At 38.1% G+C, this 19,723-nt stretch overlaps 2 protein-coding genes across 2 annotated transcripts; both read left to right on the top strand.

Annotated features, from left to right (window-relative positions):
* Window positions 1–8,548: 8,548 nt before the first annotated feature.
* On the top strand, window positions 8,549–9,513 carry LOC119773350 (C-X-C motif chemokine 11-6-like). The gene is made up of 4 exons (XM_038270316.1): window positions 8,549–8,686; window positions 8,838–8,949; window positions 9,027–9,107; window positions 9,393–9,513. Exons 1-4 carry the CDS (start codon window positions 8,623–8,625, stop codon window positions 9,511–9,513), a joined length of 378 nt encoding a protein of 125 aa, XP_038126244.1. The 5' UTR covers window positions 8,549–8,622.
* A 4,081-nt stretch (window positions 9,514–13,594) lies between these two features.
* On the top strand, window positions 13,595–15,108 carry LOC119773425 (C-X-C motif chemokine 9-like). The gene is made up of 4 exons (XM_038270431.1): window positions 13,595–13,803; window positions 13,881–13,989; window positions 14,085–14,162; window positions 14,596–15,108. Exons 1-4 carry the CDS (start codon window positions 13,638–13,640, stop codon window positions 14,771–14,773), a joined length of 531 nt encoding a protein of 176 aa, XP_038126359.1. The 5' UTR covers window positions 13,595–13,637; the 3' UTR covers window positions 14,774–15,108.
* Window positions 15,109–19,723: the final 4,615 nt, after the last annotated feature.

The raw sequence follows: 19,723 nt of genomic DNA on the forward strand, positions 1-19,723 counted from the left end.
CTGCCTACAGAGATGTTGTATTTTAACCTTATTCTTTTAAATCGAAATAAAATGGGCCTACCAATACTGACCGATGAATGGAGGATTTGCGTTCACCTACTCTTCAGGCATAATGAACATATTTTTGTTTCCTTTAATTTTTTTATTTTCCTTTAGATGTTTTCGTTTTGAAATATCTAAAAATGCAGGGGGGTTTAAAAAGATGGACAAAAGAGTAAAATTACATTTCTAACTTAGCCTACTGGTGAGTTGTACTATTTTCAGAAGAGGTCTCCCCATGGGGTCCTTGAGAGCCCGTTTGGGGCACCGAGTTGATGGCCCCTGTCTTACAGCAACATCTTTCACAGAGGATCACCTCCAGCCACAAATTCTACATATAACCTTTTCTACTCGCACTACAGAGGGGATTGATATACAGCAATTTTTTTTCGTCTTGAATAAAGGATTGAGCAAGATAAGATGCAAAGTACTAAGATAAAAATAAATCTACATTTCAAAGCTAGTTTTGAGGAATTGCAATTTCTGCTTTCTGAGGAAACTGTTGGAAAAAGGAACTAAAGGAGCTCACTATGCTGCATCATCTGAACTGTGATTTTGAGAGCGAAATTGTTTAAACATCTTTTTTGCTCTTTTACATCCACTTAATTAGATGAGTAATAATTACAATCAAAGTATTTTTAAAACATAGTGGTTTGACTGAAACATTCAATGAAGGCAACAGTAGTACCTGTGGTCATTTGAGCACTCGGGGCAGCAACCCACACACTGGAGAAGTGGCTTCAACAGATACAGGTGCTGGTCATAAAATTAGAATATCATGAAAAAGTAGATTGATTTCAGTAATTCCATTTAAAAAGTGAAACTTGTATATTATATTCATACATTACATACAAACTCATATATTTCAGATGTTTATTTTGTTTAATTTTGATGATTACAAATGACAACAAATGAAAATCTCAAATTCATCATATCAGAAAATTAGAATATTGTGAAAAGGTTCAAAGTTGATGGCCCCTGGTGCCACACTCTAATCAGCTAATTAACTCAAACCACCTGCAAAAGCCTTTAAATGGTCTTTCAGTCTAGTTCTATAGGCTACACAATCATGGGGAAGACTGCTGACTTGACAGTTGTCCAAAAGACGACCATCGACACCTTGCACAAGGAGGTCAAGACACAAAAGGTCATCGCTAAAGAGGCTGGCTGTTCACAGAGCTCAGTGTCCAAGCACATTAATAGAGAGGCGAAGGGAAGGAAAAGATGTGGTCGAAAAAAGTGTACAAGCAAGAGAGATAACCGCACCCTGGAGAGGATTGTGAAACAAAACCCATTCAAAAATGTGGGGGAGATTCACAAAGAGTGGACTGCAGCTGGAGTGAGTGCTTCAAGAACCACCACACACAGACGTATGAAAGACATGGGTTTCTGCTGTCGCATTCCTTGTGTCAAGCCACTCTTGAACCACAGACAGCGTCAGAAGCGTCTTGCATGGGCTAAAGAGAAACAGGACTGGACTGCTGGTGAGTGGTCCAAAGTCATGTTCTCTGATGAAAGTAAATTTTGCATTTCCTTTGGAAATCAAGGTCCCAGAGTCTGGAGGAAAAGAAGAGAGGCACTTCATCCACGTTGCTTGAAGTCCAGTGTAAAGTTTCCACAGTCAGTGATGGTTTGGGGTGCCATGTCATCTGCTGGTGTTGGTCCATTGTGTTTTCTGAGGTCCAGGGTCAACGCAGCCACATACCAGGAAGTTTTAGAGCACTTCATGCTTCCTGCAGCTGACCAACTTTTTGGAGATGCAGATTTCATTTTCCAATAGGACTTGGCACCTGCACACAGTGCCAAAGCTACCAGTACCTGGTTGAAGGACCATGGTATCCCTGTTCTTAATTGGCCAGCAAACTCTCCTGACCTTAACCCCATAGAAAATCTATGGGGTATTGTGAAGAAGAAGATGCAATACACCAGACCCAACAATTCAGAAGAGCTAAAAGCCACTATTAGAGCAACCTGGGCTATCATAACACCTGAGCAGTGCCACAGACTGATCGACTCCATGCCACGCCGCATTGCTGCAGTAATACAGGCCAAAGGAGGCCCAACTAAATACTGAGTGCTGTACATGCTCATACTTTTCATGTTCATACTTTTCAGTTGGCCAACATTTCTATAAATCCTTTGTTTTTATTGGTCTTCAGTAATATTCTAATTTTCTGATATGATGAATTTGAGATTTTCATTTGTTGTCATTTGTAATCATCAAAATTAAACAAAATAAACATCTGAAATATATGAGTTTGTATGTAATGTATGCATATAATATACAAGTTTCACTTTTTAAATGGAATTACTGAAATCAATCTACTTTTTCATGATATTCTAATTTTATGACCAGCACCTGTACTTGGAGAAACATCATTCATGTCAGTCCAGAAACGTGCAGTTCTAGGGACCGCTGGACCTGATCTTTATATAGAAAAACAACGGGTAATTGAGACAGCATTTTATATACTGTATGTATAGTTTTTTTAAGAAAACACATTATTATTATTTAAAAGGCTAATGCCCACTGAGATGCAGGTGGAAGGGAAAAAAGAAAGAAGAAACAGCAAACTCATTCCCCAGTTCTTTGTTCCCCATCTCTGATGCTTCCCCTCTCCTGCACTGTCAAACTGGCTTTGCTTCCGATGCTCATGCCCACCTATGATTGTTAGAATGTGTTTAGACACTTGGGGTTCAGGTGTTGGAGAGGTAGGCGGGGCACATCTCCCCTCTCCCTGGTTTCAAATACACAGAGGTATAAAAGGCAACAACATTACATCTGGCAAGGGGTCTTTCAGGCCTCTGTTTTCTCTGCTCCACCTGGGGATGGGGCTGGGCCCTTGAGGTTTGTCAGGGCTTGGCTGGGGTTTCTGGCTTTCCTTAGGCCCCCCAGCCATTGGTTCCCATCTTGTGGCTTCAATGTCTTGTCTGTCCACTGGGATGGATGTTGAAGGATGTAGTCCCATTCTTGCGGGGGAACTGGCTGACTGGCATGGCAACACGGCAGGTGGGATATGATCACCGTGCCGAGATGCATCTCAGCTTCTGGTGTTGGTCTGCCTTGCTGCCTCCCCTGACCCTGTGCACAGCCTGGGCCTGCAGCTGGGTGGGGGAGTCTGGCGCATGTGCTTGGTTGGCTGGCATGCCGTACTTGGCTAAAGGATATAAGAGGAACATATGGATGCGAAGGCCTGGGCCCGGGAGGATAATATGAGTATAAGGAGTGTAAGAAAATGTTAATGTCTGCCCCTGTGTGGATCTCCACTGATATTTATATATGTCCATATAGGTGTGAGGGTGGGATTGTGTGAGTGTGACTGGATGAATTTGAAGGTGTTTCTGTCTACTTGTCAGGTTGGGTGTTTGCATCCCATGCCCCATCTACTAAACATCATAATCCCCATGTATGAGCAGGGCCTGCCTCTAACCCGTTCTTGTGCTCTCCACCAGTGGCAGGTGCCTGTCTCTGCAAACACACTCATGGTTTTCTAAGGATACTACAGTGGGCGCTGTCTCATTCCTTCTGACTGCCAGGCCAGGCCATTGGCCTCCTTGCCCAGTGGGGTCCCCAATGATGATTGTTTCGCCCCTGGACCACTGACCCGTAGGCATGACCGTCCACTGTAGGAGCCCATGGGCTCGCTGCTCTGGCTGTGTGGGAACTCAGCCCTATGGCCCCTGAGGTCAGGCTCTTTGGGGCTTGGCCCCTCAGCAGTTGGACTCTGGGTGCTCTCATATGCCCTGCACTGGTGAGTGCCTTTGGAAATTTGGGGCTCACGTCTCGTCTTGATCAATCCTGCGGCCATGGAGGGCAAGTCACACTGCATGTGATTTTTTCTAAAGAAGCTTTGTAAATCCTTCATACACGAAAATGCCTATGCATACATACAGTGGGAATTTTGTTCCAGGTGCTCAAAGATACACACTAATACTAAATACTAAGCTTCAGATACAGATAACTTACCCTGAATAATATTGTGTAATTACCAAAGGTTTTGTCTTCCACACAAATCAGTGTATTCTCATTATGAGTTCGTATGAAATCGTACGAAAAGTTCTGCACCGTAATTTTGTACGTTTTGGACGTTTTTTTCTTCGTATGCGCATCTGACACACCATTCACGAATATAGAATATAGAATATAAATTACAATTAGCCCTAACCCTGACCCTAACCCTAAGATATAAAACAGCAAGCAATGTAGTTAGAGAGATGAATAAGTGATGATTGCACTTTTCCGTCCGTCCGCGGATCTGCTTTTTTTTTCTGTCTGCCAGCGCATGCGCACTGATGTTTTTTTTTGAGGAAAAACGTCCAAAACGTACAAAATAGTGTGCATAACTTTTCGTACGATTTCATACGAACTGATAATGAGAATATTTTGCACAAATGGATATCTAAGGTATACCTGCTGCTTGTCAAGCTTTGTTTGATGTTTACTTTGGTTGACTGTGTTGTCTATTTTTGCTGTTTTGTTTTATTTTCTCTCTTTTCATGCACTCTTTCCCCTTACATCTTATCCCCTCTTTTTTGCTTACCACCCCTTCCATATATAATTCATGAATTAATGCCTTATTTTATAAAAAAAAAAAAAAAAGTGTCTCACAAAAGCTGTGAAAATAGCTGGTCTAGTTCGGCACATCATATTGGTTAATATAGCAGACAGACAAGCTAACAAAATGTCCAATAAAGGAATGGTTTTAGACATACAAGGTTTCATTTAAAAAGCAAACAATTCCTTGATCTACTATGAATTATGCATTACTGTAGATACAGATCAATAAAATCTTCATTGCTCCAAAGAAGCAAAAAACAAAAACATTCTTCTTTCTTCTTTGGCAATTTTGGTTTGATTTCTGACAATTTCCTCCTTTGTTACCACTGCCCAGAGGTCAAAGTAGATTCATTAATATTCAGGGTAATATTATATATTAAATAAATACAGAGATAAACTATATAATTGCCTTTAAATGCCATGGCAATCAAGACCTAAATTTAATGAATATGCTAACTAAAATGTTGAAAATATAATACGTAGGAAACATAGAAAATGTTTTAATGACAATAGAAGGAAATATTTCCATCATATTTAAATAGATAGAAACTAGAACAATGAGAGAGAAATTTACCTTTTTATGCTTGGCAGAGGATGATCAGCTACATAGTTAGCAGCAAGGCAGGAAGAGACTGGTGAGAATAAACCAGTGTGGAGCATAAAGCGCAGACTCTGAGCTGCAAAGACGCATTTCTGCACAAGCACAGATGGAAGATCAGATCAGAGTTTGCCAGAGTTCAGCGCGCAGAACTGGATTCTGGCAAATTTTCTCCTCTGCCGCTGCTGCCTTCATCCATCTGTGGTCATGCAGAATGTGCACTCCTGCACGCCAGGTGGGCAGTGTGACCAAACAAGGCGCAGCTGCACGGCTGATACTGCTTAGCTTGTCTAACAGATTACAGCACAATGATTACCGTCTGCTAATTTTTATTTAGTCTCGTTTCGTTGACAAAAACTCAAACCTATGACTAGTCATGTTTTAGTCATCAAAGATCCATGTTTAGTTCGTCAGTTTTCGTTATCATCATGAAAAAAAGAAGCGTCAACTAAATAATTTCTTCATAGTTGATGAAAACTACAGTGCCGTTATTAAGATCTAAAACAACTCATAAAAAAGAAAACTGTAAGGGTTAAAGCAAGTGAATTGAAACACTGCTACCTCAACTAGACTTTGTCAAGAAACAATCTTAACAATCAGGAGAAAGGCTGCTATCTAGAATGGTTATAATGAAATTAATATAACCACACAAAAAAACATGAAACAAAATTTCCATTGAAATAACGTTAGAAAGAAGCATAGCTCTTTCCTGTCCTGTTCTGTTTCATTTGTGTTTGCTTGCCATCCCTCAGGTTCTTGCCTCTCCTCAATCCCATTCTCATTTCTTTCCACCTGCTTCACCTCCTTTGTTGTTTTCTTGTACCGATCGGGCCGCATTGTTGCTAATATCTTGCTTCTTTTCCTGTTGATGGTTTTGTTTTTGGGCTCTGGTGTTTCTGGTGTTTGCCTTCCAGCTTATTGTCAGAGTCCAGAGTCATTATGTGGTGCTGAGAGGAAGCCCTGCCATCCGACTGGGCAGATGGCAGGGAGCCTCTCTGTATGCTGTTGTGTCCTGTTCAGCTCACAGTGCCATCAGTGTCTGATCTGGGAAGAGTAACTGTAAATTTGGGAAACAGTATAGAATTTATTAAGCTCTTTGGATCATGTAAACTTTTATTGCTAAGTAGCTCTTACTAGCTAACCTCCTCAAGGCTTGCAGAAGTATTTACCTAACACCCCTAAAACACAAGATATTACCATTTTTTTCACAAAACCAAATACATTGAGTGAGTTGGTATTTAGATTTTCATACATAGCAATAACAATTGGTAAAATAAAATTAAAGGCTAAAACCCTCAGGTAGTTAAAAGTTGAAATTTGATTGATTGTTGGTGTTACTAAAAGTTTGATTTATTTAGAGACCTCATTTTACATTCAGTCCTTAACAATTTCGCTTCTTTAGCTTCTCCATTGTCAATAACATAAGCAGGATAAAACATGCTGATCTTTATAATTGGTGTGTAGATATTCAGTGGCCCGAATACGGAGCCTTGAGGAACCCCACATTTGATCTTTGCTCATTCAGGTTTATACGTTTTCAAATGTGTATAAGAAAATTAGATCCACCAAGGGCAACTTAAACAATTTAGCTCCTCAAAGTCCCATCCACCTTTGCACACTTATTCTAGTGGATAATGTGTAAAAGTCATGTAAAAGTCAAGTAGATTCTTTTTCTTTTCATTACCCAAATAAAACAAGTCAGAGTGGAAAAAATACTAAAACATTACATCTGCTGTGGATCATTTCCTGTTCCTAAAAAAACCTGCTACATCGAGTAAGTAACATAGGGCAGTTCTCTAATATAAACCCTGTGAAGACTAAGGCACAGCAGAGACTGTACATACAACTTACCGGTAATAGTATAATCTCCCACGGAAGCTGGTGGTCATCTTCTACACCACCATGATTTGGTCTGATTTGTGCATGTCCATCTCTGTTTCGTTTTGCTTCACTACAAATTAGGGCAGGTCCAAACTGCAATTAACCATTATGACTGAGGGGAGGATAATGAGGGATTACATTCTTCTAGGCAGTTCTTCCCCTTGGCTGGCTTTCTGTTGAACTTAATGTCATCCAAGAATAACAAATGGATCCAGTATCTCGCTGACTCTCTGAGACAGTCAGCAGCCCAGACATCTGATTTTCTCAAGCTGTTATCTCACTGATTATCATGGGAAGGCAATAAAAAAAAAAAAAAAGTCTAAGTATTTAGAGGTTCCCAGCTGAATTTGATTGCAACACATTCCCAGAAAGGTGCTAGATATCTCCAAACCCTCATCTTTTTGCAATGAAAGATTTCTATCTCAGTCTTCATTGTCGTGGGTTTAGTGGTGAACATTATGCTGAAAGATTCCTAATATCTCTGCTTTTAAAGCTGGATAGTCTGAAAAAAAATCAAGCCAATCTTTTTTTTCCACAATACATTTTTTACACACTGTTTTCCTAAGGTGCATAATGGAACAGTGAACAGTGGTACAGCAGGTAGCGCAGTTGCCTTGCAACAAGAAGGTTCTGGGTTGGATTCCTGGCCTGGCCATGCATGTTGTCCCTGTTCATGCTTTGGTTTTCTGCAGGTACTTCGGTTTCCTCTCACAGACCAAAAACATGACTGTTAGGCTTCTCTAAATTGTGTTTGTGTGCATGTTTGCCCTGCAACAGACTGGTGACCTGTCCAAGGTGCCTTATGCCCATAGACTGCTGGAGAGGGGCACTGGAAACACTGCAACCAATCGAGTGAATCAAATCTGCACAGTAAATTAAATTTCATAAATTGGACTTACCTGGTTCAGCGGCTGGGCAAAACAAGCACATGGCATAGACATTACTTGGGGACTGTACATCTCCTAACTCTGGGTTCAAAATTACAGAATGATAAAAGTATGCAGACTACTACCTCTGAACATTGGATTACTCCACTCATCTTTCCTACTGCAGTGAACAAAATCATACTAGTTCATTCAATAAGGGGCTCTAAATTAGACATGTGTAATTGTTTCTCATTACACTTTCCTTTATTAATTGCTGTGATGAGTTGCTGACTTTTAAGACATAGAAAGAGCAGGTCTAGCTCTACAGAAGTCAGTGATTCTTTACCAGCATAAACGTAGAGAGCACATTGAATTCACTCCAATACCAACAGCCTTACATCAGTTTACTCCCTTCATGATAGGAAGTTCATAAAAGGATGTTGGGAATTCTTCTAGATTCAGAGGAAAGCAGATTGCAGTATGGGGAAAGTGAAAGTAGAAGAGGACTCATTATTTCCTTTTTTTTATCAGTTCTTAAGAATACATATGAAGCAACTGTGAGAGTATAAAGGGTGAAGATGGTGGCTTTCCACAGTCAGGCAGGAACACTCACAGAGAAAGGAGATCTTGAAGTGGAGACAATCACAACCAAAACTTAATTATAACAATTTAAGACAAACATGAATCCTTTATTTCAATGCATCATTCTTCTGGTCTGCATCACCTTCACCATCTGCGACTCAAGTAAGTACCGGTATATCATAGAAAGATTTTTTTCTTTTGAATACTTGGATTAAAAACTTTGTAAAAAATATGTATACATAATGCAAGAATTTTTTTCTCAATTCTGCGTTATCTTCTTTTTTAAATTTCCCCATCATTGTATTTTACTCAGAAATTCTGAAATGCAGATGTTTAGGAACTCCAGTCCAAGCTGTAAAGCGTAATCTTATTGTTGATGTCAAAGAGTATAAACCTCGTCCATACTGCAAACACCATGAAGTGATGTAAGTACCGGCAAAAGCAGAAGACAAAAATGTTCAGAATTATCATGGATAATTTAATTAATATTATTCTATTACAGAGTCGTCTTGGAAGATAAGTCTGAGCAGTGTATTATTCCTGGGACAAAGTATGCCAAAAATCTCCTGCAAGCAAAAAAACGGTAAGTGAAAAAGTAATTTAAAAAAAACTATTCCTCATCAAGTTTTATATAAAAAAATTAACAGGTAATTAGTTGTGGCTGCAGTTGCTGTATTACACTAAACAGCAGTCACGTCATCACATCTATTGGAGTAAGAAAACAAAATCTGCCACCAGCAATAGCAAAAGCCTAAAGAAGATAGCAGCTTTATTTATGTTAGACTTTAATCTAAACATATCAGTTTTAAAATTGTGGAAAATTTTCATTGGCTAAAAAATGTTTACCCGTGGTCCTTTTTCTTGACAGGTTCGAGGCACATCTCAAAACACACTCAATGAAATCCACTGCAGCAACCACCACCTCAGGAGCAACATCATCAACCACATCAGGAGCAAAATCATCAACCATCACCAAACAGAGGCACTAAAGCTGCAGTATATAATTTTTTTTTGTGTGTTTGTTGTTTTATTTTTACCTTTTATAAAACATTGCTTGCACCACCAGCTACTAACATAAGATCAATTTCACACAATGACAGGTTTGAGAAATTTTGGTAAGACTGAATCAACAGTTCATCTGCAAACTGAGATTTTTAAAAGACGTAGGTTTATAGTTTTTTTTTTTTTTACCCATAAATGCTGAGGAATGCTTTTGAAGGATCTTATTTATAAGTAAAATAACTTTGTTCTCATATCATTATTTTGATATATTTTGAAGGCTGTAAATACAATTTCCATGACATTTTTTTTATTAAATATATGTGCTTACGTTTCTGAAAAAGACAGAGTTCCTGTGTTAAACCGAGCTGTACTTTACTGCTACTTGCTGCCAATAAAAGCAAATAAAATTTAAGTCTGGGTGCTCAAGTCACTTAGTTTTTATTTTTACTTGTTTTTTTATTCATGTCAATAAAGGATTTTAAGTATCCTATCCCATTCACAGGCTAAGATGAAGCTCATAGCATTGTCACTGTACCACAGCCTACCTCTTTGAAACAAATCTGTTTATATGTTCTTAACTATAGAGACAGCTTCCTCTGATAGGCCTAGTTAATGATTTATATAAAAACAATAGAGAGAAGACTTAGCGTCAAACTATATACCAGCGATTCTTGGGTCTCTTTATCAAAGATTGACAAATCTATGGCAAAAAATGTAAAAATGGCATAAAGATATTTCACATTTACCAAAACATGCAAAAGCACAAAAACAAGCAAATTTTCTTGATAAATCCCAACTGTGAACCAAATGTCAGGTTTGTCTCTATACATACTCACATTCAACCACGGATCGTCAAAGCAAAGCACCACATCATTGTCTTGTGTTTTTAAATGAGCCAGCTGATCACAGGGAAGATAGTGAATAATAAGTAAATCAAAAGTGGTAGCAGAGACTTTTATGGAACAATCATATAATGCTATCCAATATGGCAGGCAGTTTTGTGCTTTACACTGGCTGTGATATCTCAGCTTTATTGAAAAATTCACTGAATAATTTTGTTCCTAAAGTTGGTTTCAGGCCGAGAGCTAATTATTTGTTGATGACGTTTAATACTTGTGGGGACATTTGTGCTCATTGGAGTCCTTTGCAAAGAACAAATGAGTGATTAACAGCTCTGTTTAATAAATTAAACAAAAACAAGCCAAATAGGATAGGCTGCACAGCAAGCTATCTATAAGATTTAATGGGGTAATGTGAGGGACTGAGCCAGCCGCCGGGCATAAAGACACAGTGGTGATTGTCAAGAAAAACTGGGTTTCATTTCCCCAAAGTAACAATAATCCAAACAAAGATTACAGGGCCTTTAAAATAGGTCAAATGAAGAGACTAAGGGCAAAAAATATCAAGATCAAACATATCAAACTTCAAACTAAATGAACAAACAAACCTGACCTGAGACACAGTAAACAAAGGGGACTTAAATACTGGCTGATCAGACCAGACTGACACACTGAGGAAGAAGTAGGGAGAACATCTACACAACTTTAACAAAAATAACTAAATAGTTAGCTTAAGGATTAAACTTAAATGATAATCATTAAACAAAATTAACAAAATGAGCAAATCACAAAAGCAAAAGAAGATATTATGCAACATATTAAAAATATGGAGTCCATGGTCTTCCGCCATAGTGGAACTCCAGATGGTACCACCCAATCTTCAGTCCATTGGTATGTCAGCCACATTCTCACAGTTGACGGCACTCCCACCACACCTGAAAAGGAAGCGCAAAATATATTAAGCATTTGGCAAAATGAAATATACAAACGTTAACCATATGTGCGCGCTACAATTGGAACTGTATGTCAATTGGAACTAATGTCTTCTAATATTGTCAAAATAAACAAACCAATACCTTTATGCTACTGTGTGTTAAAGTGCTTCTGTGTGGGGTAACTGACCATGTGACCATCACATGCAATAATGCTGGCTACATAAGCTTATTGCTTAGATGTTTTCCAATCTTTCTATATATAGATAGTTTCCCTTGGAAATGAACGTTTAAGGTCTCCTTTTTTCCAGGTGTGGAATAAATCTTGAGTCATCAGCTGGCAGGGTGCCAGTATCCCTGAGTCAGAGTGATGCATGTAAACCACAAACAGAGTTCAGCTCGGTTTACAGACAAAAAGACTTGGATTTGATCCAGGATTGTAATCGTTTATGGTGAACCGGAAACCAGACTGATTTGTTGATATAATGCAACAACCCACCATGAGGATCTGTCATCAAGCAGCAGTAAAGATGAGAGGGAGCCAATGGGGGGTTGCATTGTGTGTTTCCCCTCTGTGAACTATTTAACCAGAGAATGTGCGGTAGAGAAGCAGATAGCCTGTATCTACAGTGGTAATGAACTAAAACAGAAAACAAAAATTCAAGCTCAATCTACTTTACTTATATTTCATGCTCTCTAGACTTTTATAGGATTTGTATTTTTGTTGATAGAGCCACAAAAGTAATGGGGAAAACATCAGTTTTGACACATGACAGGCAGGTAATATTGGGCTGTAATAAACTCACACTTCATCAATGATAATTATCCTAACAGTTGCTTGTTGTAATGAAAATGATGCAAAAATTTGAAAACCTCTTATGAATGTGGAGTTTGTATTTGTATTTAACCGCCATGAACTATTTATGACCACATTTCTTATCTGATGCTTCTCCTCCTTCCTAATTTTTGTCCTCTTCTTGTTTGTTTTTTTGCAGTTGCCAACTTGGAGGTCCTGAGTGGGCTCGGGAATAAGCCATTTCCTATATAGAAAGTGTCTAGAAAGTGTATAGAAAGAAAGTGTCCCCAGATTACCTAAACCCCACTTCCTGTTCATCCATCCCCCTTATTTTACCTTTAATCTAGAACTTTTGTGTTGTAGTCTTTGCTAGCTAGCCTAGTGTAGTAGTCTACAAGTTATCTAAATTGCTTTTTATTATGAATTCTGAGTAAACCCTTCTAACCAGGTCCAAACCAAGGCATAAGTGAATTAAGCAACTTCTTAGGGCCCAAAGAATAATTTATCTTTTTTTGTATGTATGTATAAATTGTATAACAATTTGTATATAATTATAGTACAAAAATACAATTTCATTATAAAATTATGCAGTTTTTACTTTAGCATGTCTATTCATGTAGAAATAATGTGAAAATTATTATATCTGTTCTTGTATTCATTTCATTTTTATTTATTACAGCCATTTTATTTGTTTATCTTTCCCCTCCAGCTTATCTTTACACGTTGCATTTGAACCAACAAATATGAACCATGTGAAACTTTACTATAAATAAACTTCATACAAGGTTATATTCATCAATTTTAGCATGCACATAGAAGACTGTAAATAGGAATGTCAGAGCTGCAATGAGTTTAACATAGGTTTGTGAATATTCTTATGATCAGAATTTTAATTAATGCAATGGATATCATTGGTAGAAAACGTAGTACCCCAATATCTAATTTTACTCAAGGCCCCGTGGAGGCTTGGACCGTCAATGGATCTAACACAGAACTATACTTCGCTCTAAACCAGGTTTCCTTTTTTAAAGATTTTAGAAATCATATATATTTTCCTTCTTCCTCAATGTTCATGTGCACTTTTGCATTGCATGAATTATTGAATTCTACAGATAATTTTGTTTATTGAATGTATATTTCTGTCTGTATGTCTGCCTTGTTAAACATAAATCCTCAACTTCATGTAACTATGAAATCAAATGCATGTGTTTTAACACTAAATGCATGTTTGCAATGCAGGATTAGTGCCAAAAACATATTTCCGACCTGCACTGTGACGACTGAGAGAGTTATAGTCAATCTAACCAGTAGATGCTGCTCTGATAGTTTTAACCTGATACCAGCAGCAAGGTAACTGCCTTGGGGGCAACTGAGTTTCGACACAAAAAGCCTGTTTGTGACGCATATGAAGCTGTCACGTCTTGATGAGAAAAGGTACTGAGGAAGTGAAAGTGTTAAAGATAATGTCGTTTTTTTTTTTCGTTCAGTTCCTAAGAAGTCTTACTTGGCAAGTGATCAAATAAAGTGTATAAAAGGTGAGGCTCATGGCGCTTCACAGTCAGACAGCCTCAGGAGTGAAGAACATTTCACATCAAGAGGAGCTGCATCACTGCATGATAAACTCTACTAATAATAACCACACAACAAGGATGAATTCTGCGATCCAGTTCATCGTTCTTCTGGCCTGCATCTCCATATGCACCTCAGCAAGTAAGTGAGGTTTTGAATTAATATTATTATTTCATGAATATATCCATTCTTAATATATTCCATCATTGTTCCCCCAGGCATTAAGAACTGCCACTGTGTGAAGACAGTCGAAGCAGTGAGGCCCAAACTCATCGCTCATGTCAGAGAGCTTAAACCACGTCCATACTGCAGCAAACGTGAAGTAATGTAAGTATCTGTAGAAACAAAAAAAGTATTAGATAGACTTACTATAGCATCAGTTATATGTTGTTTGAATTAACCTGTTTTTTTATCTCCTGCAGTGTCATTCTGAAGGATAAAAGCAAGCTCTGCCTTGACCCAGACTCAGAATTCACTAAAAGAGTTCTGGAAACAATAAACAGGTAAGTTTCTATTTTTATATTCTTTTCATATCAGTAATAAATCAACAAAATACAATAAGAGTAAATGTTTTATTGGTTTTAATAGCATGGAAGTGTCATTAGGAGGATCTGTAAATGAGGAATAAACGCTAAACAGCAAAGAGGCAAAAAACAGGGAGATCTGAGTAACAAAGCATGTTTTTTCATGCATGACATTTGCAGTGCTTACCTCAACAGTTAATACGCTTTTTATTATTTTATTGTTATAAAAATAATATAAATAGTAGCATGATGAAAAAATGTATACATTCCATCATGCGACCTAATATATATTTATGTGAATATTAAGTCTCAACGTTTTAATCTTGTTTTAAATGTGTTTAATATTTTTACAACTCCTTAACTCACTGGTGTGGTCTTTAAACTAAATTTATCCTAAATTGTTTTCTTTACAGATCGAGCACAAAATCCACCTAAATGCACACAATCAATCCAAAATCCACTATCAGAGGAGAAACAACTTCTGCAACCAGCATCACTGTAACTTGCTTTACAGCTTGCAGATTGCATGCGAGGTTGGAGCTGCTGTGCAAGTTCTTCCTGTCTGCACAAACAGCTTAGAGCTGTAATGAAGTCATTGCAAACTGTGTTTGCAAAATCGGGGAATTCCTTGTTTGATATGTGATGTGATGTGATGTGATATAATAAGATCAATAATATGGTCAATAAGTTGAATTCAGGTATTTAGATTATTTATGACTCGTTGCTTTTGGGTTTGTAGTTATTTTATTTACTTTTTTAAGGATTTGAAGGAGTTAAACATATTTATTAATTATTGGGATATGTGTTGATATTTTGTTATTAGATTCATACATAAATGTTCATTGCAACTGCCTGTTGTGTGGCATGATGTCATTGATGAAAACATGATTTATATTAAACCACAATTAATACTACTACTAAAGATGTAGCCTGACTTTTTATTTATTCCCTTTTGTGTGGCATTTTGAAATCAGCTATTTTTAAGAAGAATCACAACAAACTAAACTCTGCCGCATGAATTGTAACCCACACCATAAGAACCGATCCAAGTACATCATTAAAAGATTTACTTCTATAATGTATTTATATATTGCCAAATCACAGGAAATGTCACCTAGAGACACTGTTTGTAAAAAGACAATTTGGCATAAATCCATCAAGAAAATCTTTCAAATATAAACACATCATAAAATTAAATTCAAATCCAACTCAACTCAACTCAAACTTTATTTATAAAGCACATTTAAAACAACCGGGGTTGACCAAAGCCCTGTACAAGGATCACAGTTAAGGAACATAAGATAAAAACTGAAGTCTAAAATACATAAACACATTACAAAAGAAAAATTGAATGGAGATAAAATATAATAGGAAAAATATTTCAATTAAAATACATTTCAAAATAAAATAAATTTTTGCCAAATGTCGACTTAGACTTGATTGAAAGCCGGGGAAAACAAGTGTGCTTTTAGAGAGGATTTAAAAACCTCAAAGGAGCCTGCCGATTGAATATGCCAAGGCAAGTTATTCCAGAGTCTCGGTGCCGCAGCCATAAATGTACGATCACCTTTGGTTTTAAGTCTGATTTTAGGCATGACCAGTAGCAACTGATCTGAGGATCTCAGTGTTCTGGCCGGGGCATGGATTTGGTGAGGCTCAGTCAAATACTGGGGGGCTAGACCATTAAGAGCTTTAAAAACAAACTAAATTTTTTTAAATCTATCCTAAAACAACCAGGAGCCAGTGCAATGAGGCTTTAACAGGTAATATGTGGTCACGTTTACGTGTGCCAGTAAGGAGACGGGCAGCTGAATTTGACGGGCAGCTGAAAGTGAGAAGTCCAAGCCAGCATATAAAGAATTACAGTAATCCAATCTTGTATTAATAAAAGCATGGATTACAGTCTCCAGATCTGTGTGTGGCAGGTACCCTTTCACTTTTGATCAAATTCTTAACTGGTAAAAGCTGTTTTTACGACCGAACTAACCTGGCGATCAAATTTCAACCTGTCATCAAATATTACACCAAGATTTTTTTTAGTGATGATCGAATGTTAGGTGTAAGAGGGCCCAAGGGGCCAGGAGGAAAACTGCTGGACTAAAACCAAACAGTATAGAGGTCTTACATTTCAATCAGATTCAGAAAGTTTGAGGTCATCCATGATTTAACATTGTTTAAGCAGTCAGGAAAAGACTGTATGGGGTTGTTAGATTTTGATGCCAAAAGAAAGTAGATCCAGGGCAAATACAGTTCAGTAGAGCTCTAATGATAATGCAAATCAAAATCTGTTAATTATTTTCGTGCTTGGAGACCAAGAAGTGCAATCGAAACAGGTAACTCCTTAGGATGCAGAAGTAGCCTGGCTGTTACCACAAGGCCACTTCTCTCAATGCTCCTGAAATTACGCCAAATTAGGTATATTATGAAAAATAAAACATAAAAGATTTTATTGAGGTAAATCAAGCTGATTGCATTAAGACCATGTGTGCAGGAATCTCTCCTCCTCCTGAACACATGTGCATCACTGTATGTCATCACTTGCACCAAATCACTGCAGTTTGGACATGCATGTAGTTGTAGTTAAGAAAAAAGTGAAAATTAATGGCAGAAATAAAAAAAAAATACTGTATAACAGTCTGGAACAGTCACTTCCCTCTGGCAGGAGGCTGCGGTCCATCAAGACCAAAACCTCACGCCACAGGAACAGTTTCTTCCCATCCGCTGCCAGCCTTATGAACAAGGCCCAGAGACCCCCAAGACACTGATACTGCCTCTCTCCCTCCCCTGTTCAGGACCTAGAAGCTACACTAATAAAGCATCTCCAGACCACCTTCGTTACATATATGTACTATATGTATATAGTACATAGCTATATACTATATATTGTATATATCATATTGTACGCTTATATAACTATAGATCCTGTATCCAGTGTGTATTACTAATTTGCCTGCACCATCAACATCAAAATAAGTTCCTCTTAAGTGCAAAACTACTTGGCAATAAAACAAATTCTGATTCTGATTGTGAAAAGAGCGTGGAGAATAGCTTCAGAAGCCATATGTCTGGTTTCTGTGCAACTTGTTAGGAATCCAGTTTGTGTGGGTTGTTTTGTGTTTGTCTCTCCCTCCACCACCAGTTGGCGCCCTGTCCTCGTTGGTCCTCCTGCACACCTGCAGCTCATTGGTTAATCACCGGGGAGTATTTGAGCCGTTGACTGCCATTACCTTGACGCCAGAGTTTTTGCCAGTTTTGGGTAGTCTAGCCAGAAGTGATTAGCTGAGTCTAACCTGTGCTTCATTTCTCTGAGACTAATTGTGTTTTTGTTTTTTTGTCTTTGTCTTTTAGCAGGAAGCCTTCCCGCTGACTGGAAGTTTTGGCCTTCTCCCCCAGGAAGGATATTTTGTGTTCACACTGAGCTGGGCAAAAAGTTCACTCCGTTCAAGTACCGTCGGAAAACTAAGTGGCAGTCCGCTCTCATACTCCTCAGGGTCCACTCCACTAACCCGTCTGCCCTCCAACGAGTTGCTCTCCCTCGGGAAAACTCACACAATCTGGATTCAAGGCTTTAACTGAGATCCCCTCCTACGTGAGTCCCTTTTTCCTCCATGCCCAAGAACTCTATTCAGTTTCTGAGTTCAAGATTCCACCTCCTGTTATCCTCATCAACAAACCTGAAACAAACTTTGCCTTGGTTTTCTGAGCGATTTTCTGTATGTGGGTCAGATCCCTTAAAAGCATCATTACACAACTATGATATATAACCATTGCACCCTTCTGATTTATAACATGCTCTATACTATCTTACATGTTAAACATATAGTTTAGGTAGCAGATACCAAAAAAACCCCCATATTTAACAAAACAATGTCTATGATTAAAGACTAGGGGGGAAAAAGGCTGAGGTAGTGCTAAAGTAACCAACAATGACAGATGTCATGTTCCTGAAAGACAGGCCAAAACATATTAGAGAAAGATCAAAATAAACAAGTAACACGTTTACAAGCAGCAAGATTTATTGTTAGATTTGGGACATTTTTATGTAGAATTTGAATATTAGAATAAATCCGAACCCAAGCTCTCTCTTAAAAATGTTATTGAGCCCCTTCAAAGGGCACATTCTCATTTTAACATCCTCCTCAGTAGATGTCTGCATTTTGGTCCAAAAGCCCATCTTGATGATGTCTAAGTGTTGGCTGACTGAAATAAATTATTTGAATCCCTACAAATCCACAGAGTAAAAACATCAGGTTACTTGAGTGAGGGGAGTGTTGGCCTACCCGGTTTGATTCCCACAGCCGATACTCTGGGTTCCTGAGCTAGACCCTTAACCCCTGATTGCTCACCGGGCCGCCCCACAATGGCCGCCCACTGCTCCCCAAGGGGATGGGTTAAATGCAGAGGTAAATTTCTCCAATGTGAGCTCAATAAAGTTCAGTTATTACTATGTTTGCTGCCACTGTCTGCTTTATTTCACTTGTTTTCCTACTAAATCCCTCAGTTTAGGAGCTCAGATACTCCTAAAGTGTTAGATACATCAAGTTCTAGAAACAATGAAATGAATGAAATCAATCCTTTGAAATTCTTCAAAAGCAGTATAAAACAGCCTACTACAGGGAAAAGGAACTTACACATACTCTGTCTTATGATCAACTGACCATTGAAATCCGGAATGATGATGAACTTTTAATGAAGAACTCACAAGAAAACCACATTGACCATGAGACCAGTATCAGGGATCTGGCATCATCACTAAGTTGTTGCATAATTATGAAGGGTTCCTTCAAGGACAAAGGACATGTTGAAACAAACCTAAAACTATTAGAGGTCACAACCATGATATTTGGAGCAACTAGAGAAATAGTTTGAGTTTTGCAATAGATCTATTGTGCTAACACCTTCAAAGATGATGACTCAGTAGGTCACTTAAGCAAGCGAGTAGCTCTTGATTCACAAGAAGATAACAGATTTCACTGAAGGGGTAGTGAAAATGGAAGAACATGATTAATTTAAATTTTTATCATTTCTTAAGAAAACAAAAGTGCCAGCTTTAAAATAATATAAGGTAAAGCTGGTGCTGCTCCAAAGTCAGACAGGAACAGTGGAGGAGGAGAAAATAATTGCAACAAACACAAATTTCTCTCATTTTCACTATTTGAGACAAAAATGAATCCTGCAATCCAATGCATTTTCTTCTGGCTTGCACCACCTACCCCTGCATAAGCCAGATTGACGTGTGTAGTTCAGTTCAAATCCTACATAGTATCAAAGTGGGAAAGCTGTTCATAAAAAGATGGGACATTCAATCCAATGCTTCAAGCTCCTTGAGTACCTGCCTCCCATGTCGACTTTTAAGGCAATCACAGCAGCAGCAGAAGCTAGATTTGTCTCACAATTATTGGAGTTAACTGACATATCAAAGTCTTAACAAATCTGGACGGGAGGAACATCATTCCCATCCACCAAGGCAAAAATTGCATCCTTTTCCTGTTTTTTCAAATAGAAATAGTGGGTATTCCAGCTGAAAATGTCGCAGC

This window comes from Cyprinodon tularosa, unplaced genomic scaffold, assembly GCF_016077235.1.
Source record: "Cyprinodon tularosa strain WSP-4 unplaced genomic scaffold, ASM1607723v1 ctg76, whole genome shotgun sequence".
Taxonomy (NCBI): Eukaryota; Metazoa; Chordata; class Actinopteri; order Cyprinodontiformes; family Cyprinodontidae; genus Cyprinodon; species Cyprinodon tularosa.

Coding starts and splice junctions, on each gene's coding strand:
- LOC119773425 (XM_038270431.1), top strand. CDS start 13,638: ATGGCGCTTCACAGTCAGACAGCCTCAGGAGTGAAGAACATTTCACAT. Junction 13,804..13,880: donor CTCCATATGCACCTCAGCAA/GTAAGTGAGGTT, acceptor TTGTTCCCCCAG/GCATTAAGAACTGCCACTGT. Junction 14,163..14,595: donor AGAGTTCTGGAAACAATAAA/CAGGTAAGTTTC, acceptor ATTGTTTTCTTT/ACAGATCGAGCACAAAATCC.
- LOC119773350 (XM_038270316.1), top strand. CDS start 8,623: ATGAATCCTTTATTTCAATGCATCATTCTTCTGGTCTGCATCACCTTC. Junction 8,687..8,837: donor CTTCACCATCTGCGACTCAA/GTAAGTACCGGT, acceptor TATTTTACTCAG/AAATTCTGAAATGCAGATGT. Junction 8,950..9,026: donor TGCAAACACCATGAAGTGAT/GTAAGTACCGGC, acceptor ATTCTATTACAG/AGTCGTCTTGGAAGATAAGT.